At 41.4% G+C, this 27,541-nt stretch overlaps 2 protein-coding genes across 2 annotated transcripts in view; one reads left to right on the forward strand and one right to left on the reverse strand.

Moving 5' to 3' along the window:
• Positions 1-6,709, forward strand: part of GLDN (gliomedin) — a 62,756-nt gene extending 56,047 nt beyond the window's left edge. Inside the window, exons 9-10 of the mRNA XM_047739004.1 lie at positions 386-536; positions 2,910-6,709. Coding sequence (XP_047594960.1) covers positions 386-536; positions 2,910-3,387 — 629 coding nt within the window. The 3' untranslated portion in view covers positions 3,388-6,709. The remainder of the gene's footprint in view (positions 1-385; positions 537-2,909) is intronic.
• A 13,759-nt stretch (positions 6,710-20,468) lies between these two features.
• LOC125105559 (immunoglobulin-binding protein 1-like) lies at positions 20,469-21,753 on the reverse strand. Its single transcript, XM_047739138.1, has one exon. It carries the CDS (start codon positions 21,749-21,751, stop codon positions 20,726-20,728), a length of 1,026 nt encoding a protein of 341 aa, XP_047595094.1. The 5' UTR covers positions 21,752-21,753; the 3' UTR covers positions 20,469-20,725.
• Between the last annotated feature and the right edge of the window lie 5,788 nt (positions 21,754-27,541).

The following is a 27,541-nucleotide window of genomic DNA, read 5'->3' on the forward strand; positions in this document are numbered from 1 at the left end:
CTCAGGGCTGGGTGACGGCCCAGGTTACCAGCTGGGAAGGACTCTGTGGCTCTGAAGGAAGGAGGAACACTCAGCAGGGGCAGGAACAGGCAGAAGGGATTACACGAGGGCCAAGATTTCGCTGCTACTGGTCCAGGCCTCTGTGGGTCTGATAGAAGACTTTATAAATAGTCTAGAGGGGTCCTGGAGGAGCAAAACCAACTCTGTGGCTTCTGCCATGGAAGGACGGTTCAGGAAACAAGAGAAGAGAATTGGCCTTGAGTCTGGGAGTCTGAGACTCCAACCTGGACATGGACCCTTGCTAGACACCTCATTCTCAACTTAGGTCCTTTTAACGTCCTCCCCCTACTCCCTCCCATGCCTTTCCCTGGCTTCTCCCCTGCAGGCATCAGGGTGAAGGAATTCAAAGACCAACCCTCACTGCTGAACGGCAGTTACGCACTCGTGCAGCTGCCGTATTATTTCCATGGCTGTGGGCATGCCGTTCACAACAACTCTCTCTACTACCACAAAGGAGGTTCCAACACCATAGTGAGGTGAGTCACCCGGGCCACAGCTACCCTGCTCATGCATCCCAGATAGCACCTGTGCGGTGGCTCACTGATCCAGGAGCTACTTAGGTGTAGGGAGTGTGATTCCCTCATCTTTCTGTCCCCAGAGCTTCCACACAGGGGTCAGTCAGGGTTTGCCAACTGAATGAACCACAGGACACAGTGAGGGAGCCCCATGACCCAGCCAGGGATCTGCCGTATTGCTGGTGGAGACATCAAGAGTAAGGTCAGAGCCAGAGAGAAGTAGATCTGGAGTGATAAGGCTGTAGCTCTCTTAGCCCTGGAAAAAAGAGGCAGGCAGAACCTAGCGCTCCCCTGTCAGGAAGGCGTCACACCTCGAAGTCGGTTGTATTCTGAAAAACTTGGGGTGTGAGAATTTCATGTCATAGCTCAGATCATTGAAGACTAAAGACTGAACACAGTGCAAAGTCAGGGAATCTCTGTGTTCAGATTGAGCTGTCGTCCTGATGGAGCCCTGGCCAGGCCCCCTCTCCTCATCTTTGCTCTCCTAAGGGGAAGGGAGATGGCTACCTGGGTAGACTGATCCATGTCCTCCTGGTTCCCCCAAAAGAATTGCTAAAATTCTGTCTTTGTGGCTTAAGTGACATCAAGTTCTGGTCTTTAGAGGCAGAAGCAGGTCATCTTGGATAAATCGAGAAAGCAGGGAACTCAGTCAGGTTCCATCTTTGCCTACTGACTCCATGGCCTTGGACAAGACTCCACCTCCTGGGGTCTGCAGGTCCTCAGTAAAAATGAGAAGATGGACCAGAACTTCTGCAGCCGTCCAGCAGCAGCCCTATCTGAAATAATTATGAAAGCCATGGTCCCAGTCATTCAAAACAGGAGATAAGGACCTGCGGGAAAACTGGGTCCCACTTCTCTCACCCTCATAACCGCCCCTCCGCCCCCCGCCCATGAGGCCCCACTGCAACAACCTTGCTGGCACTGGAGTGTTGGTTAGGCTGGGGGCGGGACACATGTGAGCTATGGCTGGAAGCATTCCACCCCCCTTGGCCTCTCACTCCCTTCCCCCACCATTTCAACAGCTCCTTGGCTACCTCTTTCGCACAGTCTTGTGCTAACAGAAAACCGCAACCAAACCCCTCCTGTTTAGAAGCCGGGACTCTCCAGACACACTCCTTCTGGTGCCCTTTCTCCCATGTAATCCTACAGCTTCTTATTGCCCCCACCGCCAGGCTGTGTTTCCATAGGAACGAGCATGGTAAGGGAGCTCGGGGTGAATGAGCCCCAGAAAGAGGATCGGCCACTCCAAGAAAGACTGGCTTCTAATGAAACTTAGCCCAAGTGATGCGCTGCTTAGGTCTGTCCTGCAGCCCTGCTCTCCGCCAGCCACAGGGGAACTAGATCCCGTTTCTCCTGTGAGACACAAGTCCCTTCAAGAAACGCACCACCAGGCACCAATACCAGAGCAATGGCAGTCCCGAACTCCAGGCATTCAGAGAACAGAGAAGACCGTGAGCTGAGCCGGGCAGGCAGGCTCTTCTCAAGCCCTCACTTGCCTCTGGCTTCTTTTTGCACTTACTTCAGGGGCTCCTAATTGGCTTCCGGCTTGCGAGGCTCCCGCGCACAGTCCCACCGTCCCCATTTCTTCTGCTGCTCAATGGCACCCTCTTGTGTTCTTCTTTTCTTTTAACCCAATGTTCCCGAATTCTCGTTCCTGGAGTTAGGGTACTTTTGTATCACAGTCAACATTTCTGATCAGGGCTGGGTGTGGAGTCTGCCAAATCAGCCTCCAAGAGCCGAAGGCGGGGGACTCCCTGCTGTAGGTCAAGTTATCCCATCACTTTCCTGATGAGAAAACTGACCTCACGGCAGTGACTTGGCTCCATCTCTTCCCAGCTGACGACTTCCTGCTTCATTTAGACTGTTGTGACATGTTTGTTTTTAAAACTCCAGCAGAGGTAGAGGAAAAACCCCCAAACTTGCAGTTAGAAAACTTAAATTCAAACTCTGGCTACTTACTGATGTTCCCGGGTCAGTCACTTCTCCTTTCTCATTTGTAAAATGAAAAGACTGGACTAGCTCATTTTTTAAGGCCTCCTGCAGGTCTAAGAATCTTGGAGAGGACATTTCAGGAGATTAGCAAACATCCGAGAATCAGGAGAGTAAGGAATGTTCCTGGGTCACGTGGCTCGCAGGTGGACCCTCAGATGGTGTCACCATCCTTGACATCCTTGACGCGCAGAGCACTGTGAGTCAACCGGTAGAATGGGCATGACCTGGAACTTAGAAATGCAGCGTCCCAGGCTCCACCCAGTTTAATAGAGGATAGCCACAAACAAAGCCACCGCTGTCCTCAAGAATGCTGACTCTTATCTGCCCTTTTATACATTTCAGATTTGATTTTGGCAAAGAAACATCCCAAACTCTGAAGCTTGAAAATGCCCTGTATTTTGATCGAAAATACCTCTTTGCAAATTCCAAGACTTACTTCAACTTAGCTGTGGATGAAAAGGGTCTTTGGATTATCTATGCTTCGAGTGTGGATGGCTCGAGCATTCTCGTCGCCAAGCTGGATGAGAGGACATTCTCTGTGGGGCAACACATCAATACCACGTACCCCAAAACCAAGGCTGGCAATGCCTTCATTGCCCGAGGGATCCTTTATGTCACAGACACCAAAGACATGAGGGTAACATTTGCTTTTGATTTGTTAGGAGGGAAACAGATCAATGCTAACTTTGATTTAAGAACTTCCCAGTCTGTTCTTGCCATGTTATCATATAATATGAGAGACCAGCATTTATATTCATGGGAAGATGGCCATTTAATGCTTTATCCTGTGCGGTTTTTGTCATCTACATTAAACCAGTGAAGAGAGGCATCCTGTTCCCCCTCAGCAACTTTTAGATTTCTCTGTCATCATTTATATCCCAACATATATCTTGTCTGTAGGGTAACCAGGTACTTAGCTGTCATAATCTCATGACATGAGTGTTGATACGGTCAGGGAATCCCCTTTACGTTCAGATTCCTTAGGGTGAAATAGCAAAGACGAAGTCAAAATGGCTGAGATTTGGTGATTTCTCCACAGACTAGCTGGCTAAGTTACCCCTCCCTCGTTAGGCCGTGTTTTCCCGACCGGTAATAGGCAAGGCCTGGCGAAGGTGATTGGCAAGAATTCCTCCACCTGTAGGAAACTCCATGATTCTCACTGTTGGTCCCCTCTCGGCGGTTATACATTTGGTTTTGGATTTCGGGTATTTAGCCGCGTGCTGAGCAAATTTACCTCCGAGTTTCTAAGCCCAATAACTTGAGCGGAGAATTCCTGAGTACTGACTTGTTTTCAGTGCCTAGGGAAGCCGCTTGGACCCTTTCAGGTGCGGAGGAACCAGATTGCCCGTAATTTATTACCTTTCTCTGCCTCTGCACCTGCCACCCCAGCACCAGAATGATCATTATCCTCAGCTCCCGCTTGCCCCTCCAGGATTAGCAAAAAGCCAGACACAGGCTACACGCTCGGGTTTGCTAATAAAACAGAAACAGGCCCTTCTGGGCTCCCATCCATCTCTGAGCATGCTGACTTGCAGGTGTGGATAAACGTTGACTCCTCAGGTCGTCCCGGCTTCCACAGCGATGCCTCTGTCCTCAGAGAACTAAATATTGTGTAAGGAGGCACGAACCCGGCTAGAGCCGTGGGACGACGCCCTTGGCAGTTCTCCAGAGAGGCACGGTATGTGGCTATTATCTAGAACAGGGACAGACCGACTAGGGCCCTGAGGCGAAACATGCCCACGGCCGGTTTCTGTAAGTTGTGCTGGAATGCAGTCACATGCATTTGCTTATGCAGACTAGTTTTTGACTACTTTCGCAGAACTGAGTCATTGCAAAAGAAGTTGAGGAGGGGCCCGCAAAGCCTAAAACACTTGCCCGCTGGCCCTTTACAGCAAAAATTTGCCAATCCCTGATCTAGGATATAAAGCGAGCCTATTGGAAGGTTGATTCACCAGGGGCCGTTTGTTATGTTTTGTTCCACATTAAGAGGGAATAATTTATATGGTTTGAGTGTTTGGTCGAGGGGAATGGTGGGAACAGCATAAAATTAAGTGGCCCTCCCCAAAAGCAGTTTGTAAACTGTTCTTTCCCTAATAATAATCTCCTTGGATTGCCAGGGGGAAAATCCGGCATAGCTTGCACCTGAATGCCCTTAAGCATGTATTTCCTGCCAAATCCGGTCTTCACACATTCTGCAGCCTGGGGTCCAGGCAGGGCTGGAAAGAGGAGAGAGGAATCTGGAAAGTTACTAGGGTCCCAAGGCCAGGAAGGGGACTTAGGGATTTTTACCACTTTGTCTTTGTTGAACTCATGTGTGTGAGGGAGAAGAGCTATACGCTCGAGGGTTTTTCCCCTGTGACTTCCAATTCACATTTGGGAGGCCCGGAGTTGTGGCTTTATACCGTATTAATAAAAGCATTTTGAAACTTAAGGGCTATAGAGATTTGAATATTTAAATCCCCTAACCCTGAAAACACTTGGGCAGAGACTTTTGATATTGTCGTATTCTCAAAATAGCCGGTGTTTGAAACTTTTTCTCCACTTTTCTATTGGATTGGTTGTGTCATGTCAGCATAGCTTTGAAAAAAAATACTCTGCAGATTTATGTTTAAGATTTATGTTTATGCGTCTAATGAATACTAGTCTTCATTTAAATATATGTGTTGCTGTTTCTGGACACAGGGGACCTCAATATGAATACAACTCCATAGTAAAAGTGGTATTGGTAATAGTAATATATACAATGCTAACTGTATATATGGTAGCAACCTAAAAAGGTTATTGAATGAGCACATACTTCTTTTAGAACAAATTTTTTAGAAACCTCAGTCTTGATATCTGAGCTATCCTGGTTCCCTTAATTGTGGGGACAGAATCATATACTTATGGCTAGAAAAGCTCAGTTGGGATTTTTTTTTTTTTTCCTATGGCAGAGTAGCACCAGGACAATAGAGTCTGAACGAGGTATAATGGGGAATGCTATAATATGCTTGAAAGTTTGTCTTTACAGAGGAGAGACTTTATAAGATTTGAAAAACTTAGAAAATTAAGATTTTACTCATTCTTGCCAGCAAGCACTACTTTATTTTAAAAAAAAAATGGTTTGGGCTCACTGTTAGAACATAAAATCTAATGTTTTGAAACCAAGATAGCACTTTAGAAGTTCACACTGTCACTTATAATCAAAGTTGTTTTAAAGCAGTTTCCAAATATCAGTACTTCTGATGTCAGAATCAGAGCTGATAATGCTCTAATTCTTCTTTAATCTGAAGTAGATAGCTTTTCCCTGGAAAGTAAATAACACCATCCTCCCAACCTCAGCTGTAGGCCAGACCCTATTTCAAAACATTTTCTCTCAAACCGATAATGTGTCCTGTTTGAAGCTCTGCAGGCAACCAGAGTCTCTGTGTATCACTAAGCACAGGTGTCAGGAGAAACAGTTCTGGGGTGAAAGTTTTAAAATGAGGTGTTCTGGTCTTCACGCCCCACCCCCCACAGCCCTTTTACCATCAAGGTTGCAAAGTGAAGGATCAAATGAAACCCTGTGATCCTTGAGAGTCAGGAGTCCTTTTCCAAGTGCAAGAGGACATGTGGGCTGTGACTATCTGATGTCAAACCATCTGAAGAAGCACGTGATGGGACTTCTCAGTTTTCAGCTGCCATGACCTGGTGGGCGTGCTATCAAAAAAAAAAAAAAAAGCCGTGGTTTCCAGATCTGGACCATTCTGAGCAACAAACGAATCATGGTGAATGGCTCTTTTTTGGTTATCATTTATTTAATGTTAGTCCGTAAAATAATCACTGCTGGATACAATCACATGTTGAAACAAGTGTATTCTTATATTTATCTCTCATTAATCCCCATGTCGCATCTGAAAGGAAAAAGTAACCACCGAAAACAATCTGTGGAAGAGGGACACTGGTTGGTCCTGGTGAAACTCTTGCAATTTGCTAACTCCTTCCGCAAACTGAAAAGTCATGGCTACGGACTGTGTGTTCTCTGTAGGGAATCATGAAAGCTCTGTAAAACCATAATGTAAAACTAGTCACTAGAACCAGAAGCAGATAAATGCAGTGGAGATTTGCTACTTTATTGGCATAGGCAAAGCCACTTGAAAAGGACATCACCTCTTGGCCTAAAAGGACAGATTTAAAAAAAAAAAACAAACTGTGTGTGAATTGGGGCAGATATCTTCACCCCTCAGCGCCTCTGTTTCATCTGTGAAATGTATAATAGTGTTCCCACTTCCTTGAATTTTTCTATGTGAGATGAGAAATGCTATGAAAATTGTACAATTCTTAAGAAATTACTGTTGTTCCTTTCATAATTCATCCCTGCAGAGAATCAGAGTGACCCTGTGGTTCTCACACCCTAAGTCAGGGGCTGCAGAGATGGGTCAGGATCATGGCATCCTGGTTTCTGCCTACTGGCCTGTTCGATTAGGTAGTTAACACTCCATACCAGCACTAAACAAAAAAGCATTCTTAGTTCTACAACAGGTTTACAGTAAAACTGGCCCACAGGAAAAAAAATAACTGCTTGAGAAGCTATTGCTGTGACCCGTAAAGTTCTTTCTAATCTCTGCTTTCTAACCTCTGTGCTTCTGGGTAGGCCATGCATTCACTGATGATAACTTTTGTAAATAAAAGATTACAAAGCAAAAAGAAAGAAAAGCCTATTAAAAAAAAATAGTAGTCTTGCCACTTCATTTTTTTTTTAATTTAAATTCAAGTTAGTTACCATAGAGTATAGTGTTGGTTTCAAGGGTAGAATTTAGTGATTCATGCCTTACATATAACACCCAGTGCTCTTTACATCATGTGCCCTCCTTAATGTCCATCACCCGGTTACCCCATCTACCCCACTACCTCTCCTCCTGCAACCCTCAGTTTGTTTCCTAGAGTTAAGAGTCTCTTATGGTTTGCCTCCCTCCCTGTTTGTATTTCATTCTGTTTTTCCTTTCCTTCCCCTATGTTCATCTGTTTTGTTTCTTAAATTCCACATATGAGTGAATTGTCTTTCTCTGACTAAATTTGCTTAACATAATACACTCTAGTTCCATCCATGTCCTTGTAAATGGCAAGATTTCATTCTTTCTGATGGGTGGAATATTCCATTAAATGTATATATCACATCTCCATTCATCAGTTGATGGACATTTGGGCTGTTTCCCATAGTTGGGCTATTGTGGACATTGCTGCTATAAACACGGGGGTGCATGTGCCCCTCTGAGTCAGTATTTTTGTATCCTGTGGCTACATATCTAGAAGTACAATTACTGGGTCGTAGGGTAGCTTTATTTCCAACTTTTTGAGGGACCTCCATGCTGTTTTCCAGAGTGACTGCACCAGCTTACATTCCCACCAACAATGTAGGAGGGTTCCCCTTTCTCCTCATCCTCGCCGACATCCATTGTTTCCTGACTTGTTAATTTTAGCCATTCTGCCTGGTGTGAGGAGATAATCTCATTGTGGTTTTGATTTGTATTTCCCTGATGATGGGTAATGTTGAGCAGTTTTTCATGTGTCTGTCGGTCATTTGTATGTCTTCTTTGGAAAACTGTCTGTTCATGTCTTCTGCCCATTTCTTAGCTGGATTACTTTTGGGGTGTTGACTTTGATGAATTCTTTATAGATTTTTGGATACTAGCCCTTGATCTGATATGTCATTTGCAAATACCTTCTCCCATTCCATCACTTGCTTTTTAGTTTTGTTGACTGTTTCCTTTGCCATCCAAAAGTTTATCTCAATGAAGTCCCAACAGTTGATTTTTGCCACTTTTCTCTTGCTTTTGAAGACCTGTCTAGGAAGAAGTTGCTGCGCCTGAGGTCAAAGAGGTTGCCATCTGTGTTCTCCTCTAGGAATCTATGGTTTCCTGTCTCACATTTAGGTCTTTCATCCATTTTGAGATTACTTTTGTATGTGGTGAAAGAAAGTAGTCCATCATTCTTCATATCACTCTCCAGTTTTCCCAACACCATTTGTTGAAGAGAGGTCTCTTTTTCCATTGGATGTTGTTTCTGTTTTGTCAAAGATTAGTTGACCACATAATCATGGGTTTACTTCTGGATACCTTATTCTGTTCCTGTTCCATTGACCAATGTTTCTGTTTTTGTGCCAGTACCACCCTGTCTCAATGATTATATTTTGTAATATGGCTTGAAGTTGGGGATTGTGATACCTCCTGCTTTGTTCTTCTTTTTCTAGATTAGTTTGGCTATTTGGGTTCTTTCCTGATTCCATACAAATTTTAGGATTGTTCTAATTTTGTGAAAAGTGCTGGTGTTATTTTGAATGGGATTGCATTGAATGTGTAGATTGCTTTAGGTAGTGTAGACGTTTTAATAATATCTGTGCTCCCAATCCATGAGCATGAACTAGCTCTCCATTTGTTTGTGTCATCTTCAATTTCTTACATCGGGGTTGTATAGTGTTCAGTGTACAGATCTCTAAGCTCCTTGGTTGAGTTTATTCCTAGGTATTTTATTATTTTTAGTGTAATTGTAAATGGGATTATTTTCTTGATTTCTATTTCTGCTACTTCGTTATTAGTGTATAGAAATGCAACAGATTGCTGTATATTGATTTTGTATCCTATGACCTTACTGAATTCATGTATCAGTTCCATTGGTTTTTTGGTAGAGTCTTTAGGGTTTTCTACCTATAAGATCATGTCATCTGCGAAGAGTGGATATTCTGTTTTCTCCTTGCTGACTTGGATACCTTTTATTTCTTTTTGCTGTCTGACTGCTGTGACTAGGACTTCCAGTATTATGTTGAATAAAAGTGGTGAGAGTGTATGGTGTAAGAGAATGGTCGAGTTTCGTTCTTCTACATATAGCTGCCCAGTTTTCCCAGCACCATTTATTGAAGAGACTGTCTTTTTTCCACTGTATATTTTTTCCTGTTTTGTCGAAGATTAACTGACCATAGAGTTGAGGGTCCATATCTGGGCTCTCTACTCTGTTCCACTGGTCTATGTGTCTGTTTTTATGCCAGTACCATGCTGTCTTGGTGATCACAGCTTTGTAGTAAAGCTTGAAATCAGGTAACGTGATGCCCCCAGTTTTATTTTTGTTTTTCAACATTTCCTTAGTGATTCGGGGTCTCTTCTGGTTCCATACAAATTTTTGGATTATTTGCTCCAGCTCTTTGAAAAATACCGGTGGAATTTTGATTGGAATGGTATTAAAAGTATAGATTGCTCTAGGCAGTATAGACATTTTAACAATGTTTATTCTTCCAATCCAAGAGCATGGAATGGTCTTCCATCTTTTTGTGTCTTCTTCAATTTCTTTCATGAGTGTTCTGTAGTTCCTCGAGTACAGATCCTTTACCTCTTTGGTTAGGTTTATTCCCAGGTATCTTATGGTTCTTGGTGCTATAGTAAATGGAATCGATTCTCTAATTTCCCTTTCTGTATTTTCATTGTTGGTGTATAAGAAGGCCACTGATTTCTGTACATTGACTTTGTATTCTGCCACATTACTGAATTGCTGTACTCAACATGAGACAGGAATCCATCAGAATCCTAGAGGAGAACATAGGCAGTAATCTCTTCGATATCAACCACAGCAACTTCTTTCAAGATATGTCTGTCTCCAAAGGCAAAGGAAACAAAAGCCAAAATAAACTTTTGGGACTTCATCAAAATCAAAAGCTTCTGCACAGCAAAGGAAACAGTCAAGAAAACAAAGAGGCAACCCATGGAATGGGAGAAGATATTTGCAAATGACAGTATAGACAAAAGATTGATATCCAGGATCTATAGAGAACTCCTCAAACTCAACACACACAAAACAGATAATCATATCAAAAAAGGGGCAGAAGATATGAACAGACACTTTTCCAATGAAGACATACAAATGGCTATCAGACACATGAAAAAATGTTCATCATCACTAGCCATCAGGGAGATTCAAATTAAAACCACACTGAGATATCACCTTACACCAGCTAGAATGGCCAAAATTAGCAAGACAGGAAACAACATGTGTTGGAGGGGATGTGGAGAAAGGGGAACCCTCTTACACTGTGGGTGGAAATGCAAGTTGGTGCAGCGTCTTTGGAGAACAGTGTGGAGATTCCTCAAGAAATTAAAAATAGAACTTCCCTATGACCCTGCAATTGCACTACTGGGTATTTACCCCAAAGATACAGATGTAGTGAAAAGAAGGGCCATCTGTACCCCAATGTTTATAGCAGCAATGGCCACGGTTGCCAAACTGTGGAAAGAACCAAGATGCCCTTCAGTGGACGAATGGATAAGGAAGATGTGGTCCATATACACTATGGAGGATTATGCCTCCCTCAGAAAGGAGGAATACCCAACTTGTGTAGCAACATGAACGGGACTGGAAGAGATTATGCTGAGTGAAATAAGTCAAGCAGAGAGAGTCAATTATCATATGATTTCACTTATTTGTGGAGCATAACAAATAGCATGGAGGACATAGGGATTTAGGAGAAGGGAGTTGGGGGAAATTGGAAGGGGAGGTGAACAATGAGAGACTATGGACTCTGAAAAACAATCTGAAGGGTTTGAAGAGATGGGGGGGTGGGAGGTTGGGGGAACCAGGTGGTGGGTATTAGGGCACGGACTGCATGGAGCACTGGGTGTGGTACAAAAACAATGAATACTGTTATGCTGAAAATAAATTTTTAAAAAAAGTGGTGAGTGTGCACATCTTTGTCTTCTTCCCAATCTTAGGGGAAAGGCTCTCAGATTTTTACCATTGAGTATGTTAGCACTGGGTTTTTCATATATAACCTTTACTATATTCCCTCTAAACCTACTTTGTTGAAGATTTTCATCCTGAGTGGATGTTATACATTGTCAAATACTTTTTTTTTTTTTTGCGTATACTGAAATGATCACATGGTTTTTATCCATGTGAGGTATCACATTGATTGATTTATGAATATTAAGCCCACTTTGCTTTCCAGGAATAAATCCCAATAGATCATGGTGAATGATTTTTTTTAATGTATTGTTGGATTTAGTTTGTCAATATTTTCTTGAGGATTTTTGGATTTATGTTCTTCAGTGATACTGGCCTGTAGTTCTCTTTATTTGTAGTGTCCATATCTGGTTTTGGCATCAGGGTCGTGCTAGCCTTACAGAATGAATTTGGAAGCTTTCCTTCCTCTTACATTTTTTGAAATAGTTTGAGAATACATATTAAGTTTTTTAAAAATATTTGGTAGAATTCACCTGTGAAGACATCTGGTCCTGGATTTTTGTTTTGGAGTTTCTTGATTACTGATTCAACTTCATTATTGGTAATCTGTTCAAATTCTCTATTTCTTCCTGCTTCAGTTTTGGTGGGTTAGATGTTTCTATGAATTTATCCATTTCTTCTAGGTTATCCAATTTGTTGGCATATAATTGCTCATAACATTCTCTTGTAGTCTTTTTTATTTCTGTGGTATTGGTTGTTATTTCACCACCATTTATGATTTTGTTCAAGTTTTCTTCATCCTTTCATCCTTTGGTCCTTTTGTCCCTTGGTCCTTTTGTCCCTTGGTCCTTTCATCCCTTCATTCCTTCCTTCCTTCCTTCTTTCCTCCCTCCCTCCCTCTCTCTTTCTCTTTCCTTTCTTTTTTCTCTCTCTTTCTTTCATTCTTTCTTCCTTTCTTCCTTCCTCCTTTCCTTTCCCCTTTTCCCCCTTTCCCCCTTTGCCCCATTCTGTCTTTGCCCCTTTGCCCCTTTCTCCCTTCCTCGCTTTTCTTTCCTTTTCTCTCCTCTCCTCTTCCCTTCCTCTCCCTCCCCTCCCCTCCCCTCCTCTCCTTTCTCCTCTTGTTTTTCCTGTGCTTTCCTTTTTCTTTTCTTCTTTTTTTTCCAGCTAAAGATTTAGCTATTTTGTTGATCCTTTCAAAGAACCAGGTCCTGGTTTCATTGATCTATTTTTTTTTTTATCATTTATTTATGCTCTAAGCTTCATTATTGTCTTCCTTCTGCTGGTTTTGGGTTTTATTTATTCTACTTTTCCCAGCACATATAAGTATAAGGTGAGATTGTTTGAGATTTTTCTTGCATTTTGACTTAGGCCTGTATTGCTATAAGCTTCCGTCTCAGAACAGCTTTTGTTACATCCCAAAGATTTTGGACCTTTGTGTTTTCATTTGTCTCCATGAATTTTTTATTTCCTCTTGAATTTCTTAGTTGACCCATTCATTGTTTAATAGCATATTATTTAACCACTAATATTTGATCTTCTTGAATTTGTTGAGACTTGTTTTGTGGCCTATGATGTGATCTATTCTGGAGAATATTCCATGTGCATTTGAAAAGTATGTGTATGCTGCTGTTTTAAGATGGAATGTTCTGAGTATGTCTGTTAAGTCTATCTGGTTCCATGTCTCATTCAAAGCCACTGTTTCCTTATTTTCTGCTTGGATGATCTGTCCATTGATATAAGTTGCATGTTAAAGGCCTCTACTATTATTATAGTACCATCAATTAGTTTCTTTATGTTTATTATTAACTGATTTATGTCTTCTGTGCTCCCATGTTGGGTGCATAAATATTTACAATTATTATGTCTTCTCCTTGGATTTTCCTCTTTGTTATTATATAATGCTCTTCTTTGTCTCTTATTCCAGTCTTCATTTTAAAGTCTATTTTGTCTGATAAAAGTATTGTTACTTCAGCTTTCTTTTCACTTTCATTTGCACGATAAGTGTTTCTCCATCCCCTCACTTTTTAAAAAATTAACATATAATGTATTATTTGCTTCAGGGGAACAGGTCTGTGAATCATCAGTCTTACACAATTCACAGCACTCACTATAGCACATGTCCTCCCCAGTGTCCATAACCCAGCCACCCTAGCCTCCCCACCCCCCAGCAACCCGAAGTTTGTTTCTTGAGATTAAGAGTTTCTTATGGTTTGTCTCCCTCCTGATCTCATCTTGTTTGTTTCCCTCCCTGCCCCTCATGACTCCCTGCTCTGCTTCTCAAATGCTCACATCAAAGAGATCCTATGATAATTGTCTTTCTCTGATTGACTTATTTTGCTTAACATAATACCCTCTAGTTCCATCCATGTCGTTGGAAATGCCAAAATGTCATTTCTTTTGATGACTACATAGTATTCCAGTGTGTGTGTGTGTGTGTGTGTGTGTGTGTGTGTGTGTGTATGTATCACATCTTCTTTATCCATTCATTTGTTGATGAACATCTAAGTTCTTTCCATAGTTTGGCTTCTGTGGACATTGCTGCTATAAACATTCAGGTGCATGTACCCCTTTGGATTACTACATTTGTATCTTTGGGGTAAAAAACCAATAGTGTGATTGCTGGGTCATAGGGTAGCTCTATTTTTGACTTTTTGAGGAACCTCTATATTGTCTTCCAGCATGGCTGCACCAGCTTGCATTCCCACCAATAGTATAGGAGGGTTCCTCTTTCTCCGCATCCTCGCTAACACCTGTGGTTTCCTGACCGGTTAATTTTAGCCATTTTGACTCGTGTGAGGTGGTATCTCACTGTGGTTTAGATTTGTATTTCCCTGATGGCGAGTGATGTGGAACACTTTTTCATGTGTCTGTTGGCCATTTGCATGTCTACTTTGCAGAAATGTCTGCTCTTGTCTTCTGGCCATTTCTTAACTGGATTATTTGTTCCTTGGGTTTTGAGTTTGATAAGTTCTTTATAGATTTGGGATACTAGCCCTTTATCTGATAAGTCATTTGCAAATATCTTCTCCCATTCTGTCAGTTGTCTTTTGGTTTTGCAATTTCCTTTGCTGTGGAGAAGTTTCTTATCTTGATAAAGTCCCAATAGTTCATTTTTGCCCTTGCCTCCCTTGCCTTTGGCGATGTTTCTAGGAAGACCCTGGGGTGGCTGAGGTCCGAACACGTTGCTGTCTGTGTTCTCGTCAAGGATTTGGATGGATTCCTGTCTTACATTGGGGTTTTTCATCCATTTTGAGTCTATTTTTGTGTGTGGTGTAAGGAAATGGTCCAGTTTCATTCTTCTGCATGTGGCTGTCCAATTTTCCCAACACCATTTGTTGAAGAGATTGTTGGACATTCTTTCCTGCTTTGTCAAAGATTAGTTGACCATAGAGTTGAGAGTCCATTTCTGGGCTCTCTGTTCTGATTCATTGATCTATGTGTCTATTTTTGTGCCAGTACCATATTGTCCTGATGGGTATAGCTTTGTAATAGAGCTTTACATGTAATGCTGCCAGCTTTGTTTTTTCTATTTCAACATTCCTCTAGCTATTTGAGATCTTTTCTGGTTCCATATAAATTTTAGGGTGATTTGTTCCATTTCTTTGAAAAAAGTTGATGGTATTTTGATAGGGATTGCATTAAATGTGTAGATTGCTCTAGGTAGTGTAGACATTTTCACAATGTTTGTTCTTCCAATCCATGAGCATGGAATGTTTTTCCATTTCTTTGTGTCTTCCTCAATTTCTTTCATGAATACTTTATAGTGCTCTGAGTACAGATTCTTTGCCCCTTTGGTTAGATTTATTCCTAAGTATCTTATACTTTTGGGTGCCGTTGTAAATGGGATCAACTCCTTAATTTCTCTTTCTTCTGTCTTGCTGTTGGTGTATAGAGATGCAACTGTCTTTTGTGCATTGATTGTATATCCTGACACTTCATTGAATTCCTGTATGAGTTTGAGCAGTTTTGGAGTGGAGTCTTTGGGTTTTCCACATAAAGTATCTTATGCTCTGCAAAGAGTGAGAGTTTGACTTCTTCTTTGCTGATTTGGATGCATTTTATTTCTTTTTGTTTTCAGATTGCTGTGGCTAGGACTTCTAGTACTATGTTGAATAGTAGTGGTGATAGTGGACAGCCTTGCCATGTTTCTGACCTGAAGGGAAAAGCTCTGTTTTTCCCATTGAGAATGATATTTTCTGTGGGTTTTTCCTAGATGGCTTTGATGATATTGAGGTATGTACCCTCTATCCCTACACTGTGAAGAGTTTTGGTTAAGAAAGAATACTGTACTTTGTTCAAATGCTTTTTTAGCATCTTTTGAGAGTATCATATGGTTCTTGTTCTTTTTTTTTTAATTTCTTTGCAGTGTTCCAGAATTCATTTTTTATGTACCACACCCAGTGCTCTATGCAATATGTGCTGTCCATAATAAACACCACCAAGCTCATCCAACTCTGCACCCCCCTCCCCTCCAAAACCTTGTTTGTTTCTCAGAGTCCACAGTCTCTCATGGTTTGTCTCCCTCTCTGATTTCCCCCAACTCAATTCTCCTCTCCATCTCCCAATGTCCTCCATGCTATTCCTTATGCTCCACAAGTAAGTGAAACCATGTGATAATTGACTCTCTCTGCTTGACTTATTTCACTCAGCATAATCTCTTCCAGTCCTGTCTATGTTGATGGAAAAGTTGGGTAATTCATCCTTTCTGATGGAGGCATAATACTCCATTGTATATATGGACCATATCTTCTTTATCCACTCATCCATTGAAGGGCATCTTGGTTCTTTCCACAGTTTGGTGACTGTGGCCATTGCTGCTATGAACATTGCAGTACAGATGGCCCTTCTTTTCACTACATCTGTATCTTTGGGGTAAATACCCAGTAGTGCAATTGCAAGGTCATAGGGTAGCTCTATTTTTAATTTCTTAAGGAATCTCTACATTGTTTTCCAAAGTGGCTGCACCAACTTGCATTCCCACCAATAGTGTAAGAGGGTTGCCCTTTCTCCATATCCTCTCCAACACATGATGTTTACTGTCTTGTTAATTTTGGCCATTCTAACTGGTGTAAGGTGGTATCTCAATGTGGTTTTGACTTGAATCTCCCTGATTGCTAATGATGATGAACATTTTCTCATGTGTCTATTAGCCATTTGTATGTCTTCTTTGGAGAAGTGTCTTTTGATGTCTTCTGCCCATTTTTTTTTTATGTGATTATCTGTTTTGTGCGTGTTGAGTTTGAGGAGTTCTTTATAGGTCTTGGATATCAGCCCTTTGTCTGTAGTGTCATTTGCAAATGTCCTCTCCCCTTCTGTGGGTTGCCTCTTTGTTTTGTTTTGTTTTTACTGTTTCCTTTGCTGTGCAGAAGCTTTTTATCTTGATGAAGTCCAAAAAGTTCATTTCCGCTTTTGTTTCCTTTGCTTTGGAGACATTTCTTGAAAGACATTGCTGTGGCCGATGTCGAAGAGGTTACTGCCTATGTTCTCCTCTAGGATTTTGATAGATTCCTGCCTCACGTTTAGGTCTTTTATCAATTTTGAGTTTATCTTTGTGTATGGTGTAAGAGGATGGTCGAGTTTCATTCTTCTACACATAGCTGTCCAATTTTCCCAGCACCATTTATTGAAGACTGTTTTTTTCCCTGCTTTGTTGAAAATTATTTGACCTTAGAGTTGAGGGTCCATATCTGGGCTCTCTACTCTGTTCCACTGGTCTATTTGTCTGTTTTTTTTGCTAGTACCATGCTGTCTTGGTGATCATAGCTTTGTAATAAAAGCTTGAAATCAGGCAATGTGATGCCCCCAGTTTTATTTTTCTTTTTCAACATTTCCTTAGCAATTCAGGGTCTCTTCAGGTTCCATACAAATTTTAGGATTGTTTGTCCCAGCTCTTTGAAAAATGCCAGTGGAATTTTGATCAGATGGTATTGGAAGTATAGATTGCTCTAGGCAGTATAGACATTTTAACCATTTTTATTCTTCCTATCCATGAACATGGAATGGTCTTCCATCTTTTTGTGTCTTCTTCAATTTCTTTCATAAGTGTTCTATAGTTCCTCAAGTACAGATCCTTTACCTCTTTGGTTAGGTTTATTCCCAGGTATCTTATGGTTCTTGGTGCTATAGTAAATGGAATCAATTCTCTAATTTCCCTTTCTATATTTTCATTGTTAGTGTATAAGAAGACAACTGATTTCTGAACACTGATTTTGTATCCTGCCACATTACTGAATTGCTGTATGAGTTCTAGTAGTTTGGGGGTGGAGTCTTTTGGGTTTTCCGTATATCCACCATAAAGTATCGTGTCATCTGTGAAGAGAGAGAGTGTGACTTCTTCATTGCCAATTTGAATACCTTTTATTTCTTTTTGTTGTCTGATTGCTGTTGCTAGGACTTCTAGTACTATGTTGAACAAGAGTGGTGAGAGTGGGCATCCTTGTCATGTTCCTGATCTCAAAGGGAAAGCTGTCAGCTTTTTCCCATTGAGGATGATATTCCCTGTGGGTTTTTCATAGATAGATTTTATGAAGTTGAGGAATGTTCCCTCTGTCCCTATACTTATAATAATTTTAATCAGAACGGATGTTGTATCTTGTCAAATGCTTTTTCTGCATCAATTGAGAGGATCATGTGGTTTTTCTCTTCTCTTATTGATTTGTTCTATCACATTGATTTGTGAATGTTGAACTACCCCTGCATCCCATGGATAAATCCCATCTGGTCATGAAGGATCATCTTTTTAATGTACTGTTGGATTCTATTAGCTAGGATCTTGCTGAGAATCTTGGCATCCATATTCATCAGGGATATTGGTCTGAAATTCTCCTTTTTGGTGGGGTCTTTGCCTGGTTTGAGGATCAGGGTAATGCTGGCCTCATAAAAAGAGTCTGGAAGTTTTCTTTCTGCTTCAATTTTTTGAAACAGCTTCAGGAGAATAGGTATTATTTCTTCTTTGAATGTTTGGTAGAATTCCCCAGGGAATCTGTCAGGTCCTGGGCTCTTGTTTCTTGGGAGGTTTTTGATCACTGCTTCAATCTCATTACTAGATATTGGTCTATTTAGGTTGTCAATTTGTTCCTGATTCAGTTTTGGAAGTGTATAGGTTTCTAGGAATGCATCCATTTTGTCTAGGTTGCTTAACTTATTGGCATATAACTGTTGATAATAATTCCTAATGATTATTTCTATTTCCTTGGTGTTAGTCATGATCACTCCCATTTCATTCCCTTTTCTCCCCTTTTCTCTCCCTTTTCATTCATAATTTTATTAATTTGGGTCCTCTTTCTTTTCTTTTGGATTAATTTGGCCAATGGTTTATTGATCTTATTGATTCTTTTAAAAAACCAGCTGCTAGTTTCATTGATGTGTTCTACTATATCTCTAGTTTCTATCTCCTTGATCTCTGCTCTAATCTTGATATTTCCCTTCTTGTGTGTGGGGTTGGCTTAATTTGTTGTTGATTCTCCAGTTCTTTAAGGTGTAAAGAGAGCTGGTATATTCTGGATTTTGATATTTTTTTTTGAGGGAGGCTTGGATGGCTATGTATTTCCCCCTTAGGACCTGTATCCCATAGGTTTTAGACCGAAGTGTCTTCATTATCATTGGTTACAATGAATTGTTTAAGTTCTTTGATTTCCTGGTTGATCCAAACATTCTTAAGCAAGGTGGTCTTTAGCTTCTAAGTGTTTGAGTTCCTTCCAAACTTTTTCTTGTGGTTGAGTTCCAGTTTCAAAGTATTGTGGTCTGAGAATATGCAGGGAATAATCTCAATCTTTTGGTGTCAGTTGAGCCCTGATTTGTGACCCAGTATATGTGGTCTATTCTGGAGAAAGTTCCATGTGCATTTGAGAAGAATGAGTATTCTGTTGTTTTAGGGTGGAATGTTCTGTATATATCTATGAGGTCCATCTGGTCCAATGTGTCATTCAATGCTCTTGTTTCTTTATTGATTTTCTGCTTGGATGATCTATTACTGAGAGTGGCATGTTAAGATCCCCTACTATTAATGTATTCATATCAATATGACTCTTTATCTTAACAGTTGTCTTATGTAGTTGGCTTCTCCCATACTGGGGGCATAAATATTTATAATTGTTAGATCCTCTTGGTGGATAGACCCTTTAAGAATGATGTAGTGTCCTTCTTTATCTCTGACTACCATCTTTAATTTAAAATCTAATTAAGCTGATATGAGAATCATCACCCCAGCTTTCTTTTGAGGTCCATTAGCATGAAAGATGCTTCTCCATCCCTTCACTTTCAGTCTGGATGTATCCTTAGGTTCCAAATGGGTCTCAATAGACAACATTTGGATGGGTCCTGTCATTTTATCCAGTCTGCAACCCTGTGCTGTTTTATGGGAGTGTTTAGGCCGTTCGTGTTGAGAGTGATTATTGGAAGATATGTTTTTATTGACATCATGTTGTCTGTGAAGTCCTTGTTTCTATAGATTGTCTCTGTAAATTTCTTTCTATGACACTCCTGGGTTCTTTCTTCTTTTATAGAACCCCCCTAAATATTTCTTGTAGTGCTGGCTTGATGGTCACATACTCTTTTAAACCTTGCTGGTCTTGGAAGCTCTTTATCTCTCCATCCATTTTGAATGTCAGCCTTGCTGGATAAAGTATTCCTGGCTGCATTTCTTCTCATTTAGTGCCCTGAATATGTGTTGCCAGCCATTTCTGGCTTGCCAGGTTTCTGTGGACAGGTCTGACATTATTCTGATGGACTTTCCTCTGTATGTAAGGAATCTCTTCCCCCTAGCTGCTCTCAAGATCTCCTGTCTAAAATTGTGATTCATCAGTTTCACAATCAGTTATCTTGAGGTCTTTCTAGATTCTATGATCTTGGGGGGATGATCTTTCTGCCTCTAGGACACGAGCACTGGTTCCATTGCCCAGATTAGGAAAATTTTCTTGGAGAATTGATTCAACTATATCTTCTAGTCTTCTTTCTTTCTCCTCCCCCTTAGGGATCCCAATAATTCTGACATTGGAACTTTTCATGGCATCATTTATTTCCCTAATTCTGTTTTTACAGCTCCTAAGCTCTTTGTTCCAGGCCTCCTCCTGATCTTTTTTCTCTATCAGTTTGTCCTCTAGATCACTAATTCTGCCTTCTGCCTCCGTTTCCCTACCTGTTAGAGAATTTAGATTAGATTGGATCTCATCGATAGCATTTTTTTTTTTCATGTAACATAGGGGACTTTTATTATTACTATTTTTAATGGAATTCATACAGCTATTGATTATACAGAGCCACTTCGCAGTACCTTTTTCTTTCCACTTCAGAAACTGAATACACCATGATGAGGAGGAGAATGCTGAAACAAGATTGCTGGCTCATCACCTAGGGTACAGATACACACTTAATTGTTTGACACTTTATTTTGCCTTTGTTGTACACAGCGGAAGCAGGAGCCCGGGGAGGGGAAGATGTGACCCCTGGAGTCCCATCTTGGTCTTGTTGTGGGAGGGCTAACCCATGTTCTGTCGGTTGCCATAGCCCCTAGGATGGGTGTCCTTCCAGTCATCCCACTCCCGAGCTCTGTGGAGAGCTTGTTCATCCTCCTCATCCTCCTCCTTTTGTTCCTGATCTTCCTGTTGCTGAGTACTTCTTTCAAGCTCTGCTGGTGGTGTCTTGGCTATGCCCTGATCTGGTAATGCTCCGTATTTCCGATGCTGATCGTACCAGTCATTCACCGTCATAGATGCCAGACTTGGATAACCAGCTCCAAATACTTTGGCTTGGGCCACATTCCGTGTGAGAACGAAGGGTTTCATTGGAGGCCTGTCCTGACGAGCTGAATGAGAAGTTGATGCCTCTGGTGAGGAGTCTTTTTCTCTCAGGATCTTCATCTCCTGGTCAATGCTCTCAATCTCTTCTAAGCTGATACCAATCCACCTTCGAAGGTGAAGGAGGTAATACTCACGAACACGCTCATCATCTGCTTGACCAGTTTCCACAGCAGATTTCAGTGCAGACAACCTATGCTCCACTTCCTTCTTCTGCCTGTATCTCTCTATTTTAGCCTGTCTCTGCGATGCCATAGCAGCGAGGCTAGGATAGGCCATGGAGGAACTAGCAGTGCCATTATCAGTTGAGTTGTTCTTGGTTTTGGGCAGCTCAAACTCTGCCACATGATAGTACTGGCACTGAATTAAGTAGTTTAAAAAGTGTTCTCGAGCCCACTGCAAATGATCTAGACGCTTGCTGGGGTTGACTTGTTTCATGGTGAGCACTCCTTGAAATGCTGGCACCATCAGGTACTTCAGGTCGGTGGAAGCAATCTCTTCCAAATCTTCGTTTCGGCTGAACAAGTCGAGCTGCGATAACATTTCGGAAGCCTTCTTAAGGAGGTCTAGTCCCTTGAACACCTTTTCCTGGATCACTCGCGAACCGGTGGGTTCAGTCGCTACTTCCACTTCGTCTAGAAGCTGCTTGCTGGTTTCGAACAGCTCGGGGAGCCGCGGCAGCAGCAGCTCGTCTTCGGCTGTTGCCATCTTGGGGGCTCATCGATAGCATTTTTAACTTCTTCTTGGGTAGCTTTCACTTCTGCCCTAATCGATTCCATGTTGTCATTAATGGTTTTCTCCAACCTAGCCATTTCCTGGATAATTGTTACCCTGAATTCCCTTTCCATCTTACTGTTCATGTCCATATCCAATAGTTCTGATGGAAAGGGCACAGTCTCTGAATTTCTCTCTCTGTTGGGCATTCCTCTTCCTAGTCATTTTGGTGAGAGGTGAAAGGTGGTTGAGGGGATGTGTAGCTGAACATATCAACCGTGATCCAGGCAAGGTGCACTCTGGAATGCTTCTGAGCAACCGGAAGTCATCACCAAAAAGAAAGAAAAAAGAAAAAGAGAAAGGAGAAGGAGAAGAAGAAGGAGGAGGAGGAGGAGAAGGAGGAGAAGACGACGCAGCCAGAATGGACCCCAAAGGTAAGATTTATAAGATATACAAACAAAAACAGACAAAAAGACCAACAAAAGTAAATGACAAGGGGAAAAAAAAGAACCCAGCCAAAATAAACCCCAAGTATAAGACTTACATACTACCAGAACCAAAACAAATACACAGAAACACTGACAGAGGAAGAAGATGGGAGGGTGGTTATAAATCCTCAGTGTGGGCAAGGAAGGTTATTTTGATTCTTCCTGGGTGTATCTTGATATCTTTGTTAAAGGACTCAACTTTCCAGAGATAAAGGGAGATTAAAACTGGTTTATATATAAGGGTAGTATTTATTAGGGAAAGAGGATTACCTTGAAGCTTATATCTATATGTATATTTAAAAAATAGAAAAGCAAAAGAAAAATACAGGTATATGTACGAAAAAAGTTCAAGTTAAAAGGTTATTAAGGCAGGGCACCTGCCTGGCTCAGTGGGTTAAAGCCTCTGCCTTTGGCTAAGGTCATGATCCCAGGGTCCTGGGATCAAGCCCCGCATCGGGCTCTCTGCTCAGTGGGAGGGAGCCTGCTTCCTCTTCTCTCTCTCTCTGCCTGCTTCTCTGCCTACTTGTGTTCTCTGTCCATCAAATAAACTTAAAAAAAAATTTTTTTTAAAAAGCTTATTATGGAATTTGTTGTATTGAACCTCTGGTTGTAATGGTAAGTAGGTTAAAAATTTAAAAAGAATGAGAATACTGAGAACGAATTAAAAAATAAAAGTTGTATCTATGAAATCTATAGGTTTTAGGGCAATACTGGGAGCTTAATATCTTGTTTCCCCTGATATTGGGATTTTACAGTTTTATGGGGACCCCATAGTTGTCCTTGTAGTTGTCCTCTCACGCTTTCAGGGGCTTTCTGGGGGAGGGCCCTGCTGCATTGCTTTTCAGTCGGTCTTGTTTGGGTTGAGTCCTCCTTCCCCCATCAAGGGGCTGGGGTCTTTCAGGCTTTTGTTCTCTGGAAGTTTTTGTTCTTTGGTGGCTTTTTGTGGCTTTTTAAAGGTTTAGAGGAACGCAAACTGCACCCAGACCTCCGTCTGCTCCCCTCTCGGTGGTCCAGAACACACAGACTCCCCCTCTGCAAACTCCACTGAGCTGTGCAACCTCCTACAGGCAGTCCACGTCCCCAGGCACCATCTCAGTGTCGCCCAAAAAGCACCTGCTTGTCTCTGCACCCCCGTGCCCCTAAAACCATGAGTGATATTGGTCCAGGCAGCCCGTTTCCAGTGGCTGCCTTTGCTGGGACTGCTGTTTGGGGTCCAGACCATCTGAGAGATCCCAACCAGAGATAGTGTGCTGAGATTTTTCAAGCCTGGGCTAGGAGTGTTCAGACTCTAGGCTGGTCTTAGAGACACCCTGGCTAGGCCCACATGGAGCTCTCTGAGGAGGGTAGGGATCGCAGTTCAGGCCCTGACTGCACAGTGCATGTGCAGAGTGCAAAAGCCTGTGGTTCTAAAGCAACAGCTGGCGTCCACACCAGACTCTCATGCCAGCTGGCAGGAAGTGTGCGAGGCCCAGCGCTGGGGGGAAAGTTGGGGGCTCAGGGACCACAGCCTGGAGGCTTCGCAGCACTCTCTCTGGTACAGGTGGTCACTGATGGTGGCCGTCCTGGGTCTGTGGGCTTATGCCCATGCCCATGACTGCCGATTCCTCCAGTTGCCTCTTAAGATCTTTTGCTCTTTTTGAGTGCTTTTAATCAGACTCCAAGTTAATGCTGGTCCCCAATCACAGGGCACTCTTGTATTGGGGTATTACTTTCCAATGGGTCACTTCTGGTGGCTCCCTCCCCCTTCTATTTACCCTCTGATATCAGTCCAGTCGTACCCAGTATGCTTTACCTCTTCACTGGAGTCTTCTGCCCCCTGTAAAGATCCAGAAGTGTATAATCCTACATCTCAGGCTGATTTCATGGTTGTTCAGAGTGTTCTCATAGATATTAGCTCAATTTAGGGAACTGGTTGAAACAGGGTCTCCTACTTCTCTGCCATCTTGTACCCCTCCTGTCCTTTCTTTTACTAATGTATTGTATCACATTGATTGATTTGTGGATGTTGAACCAAACTTGCAGCCCAGGAATAAATCCCACTTGGTCATGGTGAATATCTTTTAATGTACTGTTGGATCCTATTGGCTAGTATTTTGCTGAGAATTTTTGCATCCACATAATTCTCCTTTTTGGTGGGGTCTTTGCTTTTGGGATCAAGGTAAAGCTGGCCTCATAAAATGAGTTTGGCAGTTTTCCTTCCAGTTCTATTTTTTGGAACAGTTTCAGGAGAATAGGTATTAAATCTTCTTTAAATGTTTGGTAGAATTCCCCTGGGAAGCCGTCTGGCCCTGGGCTCTTGTTTGTTGGGAGATTTTTGAGGACTGCTTCAATCTCCTTGCTGGTTATGGGTCTGATCAGGTTTTCTATTTCTTCCTGGTTCAGTTTTGGTAGTTTATGTGTCTCTAGGAATGCATCCATTTCTTCCAGATTGTCTAATTTGTTGGCATACAGTTGCTCATAATATGTTCTTATAATGTTTGAATTTCTTTGGTGTTGGTTGTGATCCCTCCTCTCTCACTCATTATTTTATTAATTTTGGTCCTTTCTCTTTTCTTTTTGATAAGTCTGGCAAGGGGTTTATCAATCTTATTAATTCTTTCAAAGAACCAGCTCCTAGTTTCTTTGATTTGTTCTACTGTTCTTTTGGTTTCTATTTCATTGATTTCTGCTCTGATCTTTATTATTTCTCTTCTCCTGCTGGGTTTAGGCTTTCTTTGCTGTTCTTTCTCTAGTTCCTTTAGGTGTGGGGTTAGGTTGTATACTTGAGATCTTTCTTGTTTCTTGAGAGAGACTTGTATTGCTATATACTTAGATCTTAGGACCACTTTTGCTGCATCCCAAAGGGTTTGAACAGTTGTGTTTTCATTTTCATTTGTTTCCATGAATTTATTTTTTAAGATTTTATTTATTTGTCAGAGAGAGACACAGCAAGAGAGGGAACACAAGCAGGGGGGATGGGAGAGGGAGAAGCAGGCTTCCTGCTGAGCATGCAGCCCAACCTGGGGCATGATCCCAGAACTCTGGGATCATGACCTGTGCCAAAAGCAGATGCTTAATGATTGAGCCAACCAGGGGCCCCTATTTCCATGAAATTTTTTTTAGTTAATTTTCTGGTTGACCCATTTATTCTTTAGTAGGATGCTCTTTAGCCTCCATATATTTGAGTTCTTTCCAACTTTCCTCCTTTAATTGAGTTCTGGTTTCAAAGCATTATGGTCTGAAAATAAGCAGGGAATGATCCCAGTCTTTTGGTATTGACTGAGACCTGATTTGTGACCCAGGATGTGATCTATTCTGGAGAATGTTCCATGTACATTAGAGAAGAATGTGTATTCTGTTGCTTTGGGATGGAATGTTCTGAATATATCTGTGAAGTCCATCTGGTCCAGTGTGTCACTTAAAGTCCTTATTTCCTTGTTGATCTTCTTAGATGATCTGTCCATTTCAGCAAGGGGACTGTTAAAGTTCCCTATTATTGTAGTATTGCTGATGTGTTTCTTTGATTTTGTTATTAATTGATTTATATAATTGGCTGCTCCCATGTTAGGGACACAGATATTTAAAATTGATCTTCTTTTTGGACACTTTAAGTATGATATATTGCCCTTCCTCTTCTCTTATTATAGTCTTTGGCTTAAAATCTAATTTGTCTGATATAAAGGTTGCCAATCAAGCTTTCTTTAGTTGTCCATTAGCATGGTAAATGGTCCCCCCACCCCATTTTAAATCTGAGGTGTCTTTGGGTCTAAAATGAGTCTCTTGTAGACAGCATATTGATGGTCTTGATTTTTTTTTTTTAAAGATTTTATTTATTTGTCAGAGAGAGAGGGAGAGAGAGCAAGCATAGGCAGAGGCAGAGGGAGAAGCAGGCTCCTGCTGAGCAAGGAGCCCGATGCGGGACTCGATCCCAGGACGCTGGAATCATGACCTGAGCCAAAGGCAGCTGCTTAACCAACTGAGCCACCCAGGCATCCCAATGGTCTTGATTTTTTATCCAATCTTATACCGTATCTTTTGATTGGGATATTTAGCCCATTTACATTCAGGATAACTATTGAAAGATATGAATTTATTGCCATTGCATTGCTTGTAAGGTGACTGATACTGCATATTGTCTCTGTTGTCTATGTTAACTTTGGGCCCTCTCTTTCCTTAGAGGATCCCTTTCAATATTTTTTGTAGGACTGGTTTGGAGATTACAAATTCTTTTAATTTCTGTTTGTCCTAGAAGCTTTTTATTTCTTCTTCTTTTTTCAGTGACAGCCTAGCTAGATGAAGTATTCTTGACTGCATATTTTTCTCATTTATTACCCTCCTTTCAGCACTTTGAATATACCATGCAATTCCCTTCAGGCCTGCAAAGTTTCTGCTGCAAAATTGCCTCCTAGACTTATGGGTTTTCCTTTGTATGGACCTGTCTTCTTTTCTCTTGATGCTTTTAGCATTTTTTTTTATCATTACTTTTTGCCATTTTAATTACAAATTAAATGTCTTGGTGTGGCACTCCTGAGCTGATTTTGTATGGGGCTGGGGAATCTATTTGCCTCCTAGATCTGGATAACTATTTCCTTACTCAGATTAGCAAAGTTTTCAGTTACTATTTCTTTAAATTAATCTTCTATCCCCTTTCTCTTCTGGCATCACTATAATGTGAAAGTTATTATATTTAATGGAGTCGCTGAGTTCCCTATTCTTGTTTTGCATAATTCTTTTTTTCTCCCATTTGCTTAGCTTGATTAATTTCCATTACTCTGTCTTCCAGGTCATGAATTCATTTCTCTACTTCATCTAACCTGCTATTTATTCCATCAAGTGTATTTTTAATTTCATATATATATATTTTTTTTTGTCTCTGATTGGTTCTTTTTTTTTTAAATCTCTTTGTTAAGGGTCTCACTGATGTCCTCCAGTATTTTTCTCAAGGCCAGTAAGTATTTTTATGATCATTACTTTAAATTCTTTTTCAAGCAATATTTACTTATATCTGTTTCACTTAGGTCTCTTTCTATGGTTTTGTCCTGTTCTCTCACTGGGACAAATTTTTTTGTCTCTGTGTCTGTTTCTGTGTGTTATGAAAGTTAGCTAAGTCTCCTGATCTTAAAGTTTAATGCTCTTATGAAGAAGAAGTCCTATAGTGTCCTGCAGTGCAGTGTCTCCTGTTTTCCAGGGACTGGTGTTTCAGGAAGTGTTTCCTATGTTAGTGACGCGTGTGATGTGCTGTTGAGTCCTGGCTGCTTTTTCCTTTAGTCCAGTCATCTGCAGAGGTTCTCTTTGCCTGTTGAAGGCAGTGTGTGGT

Source organism: Lutra lutra, chromosome 7, assembly GCF_902655055.1.
Source record: "Lutra lutra chromosome 7, mLutLut1.2, whole genome shotgun sequence".
In the NCBI taxonomy this organism is placed as follows: domain Eukaryota; kingdom Metazoa; phylum Chordata; class Mammalia; order Carnivora; family Mustelidae; genus Lutra; species Lutra lutra.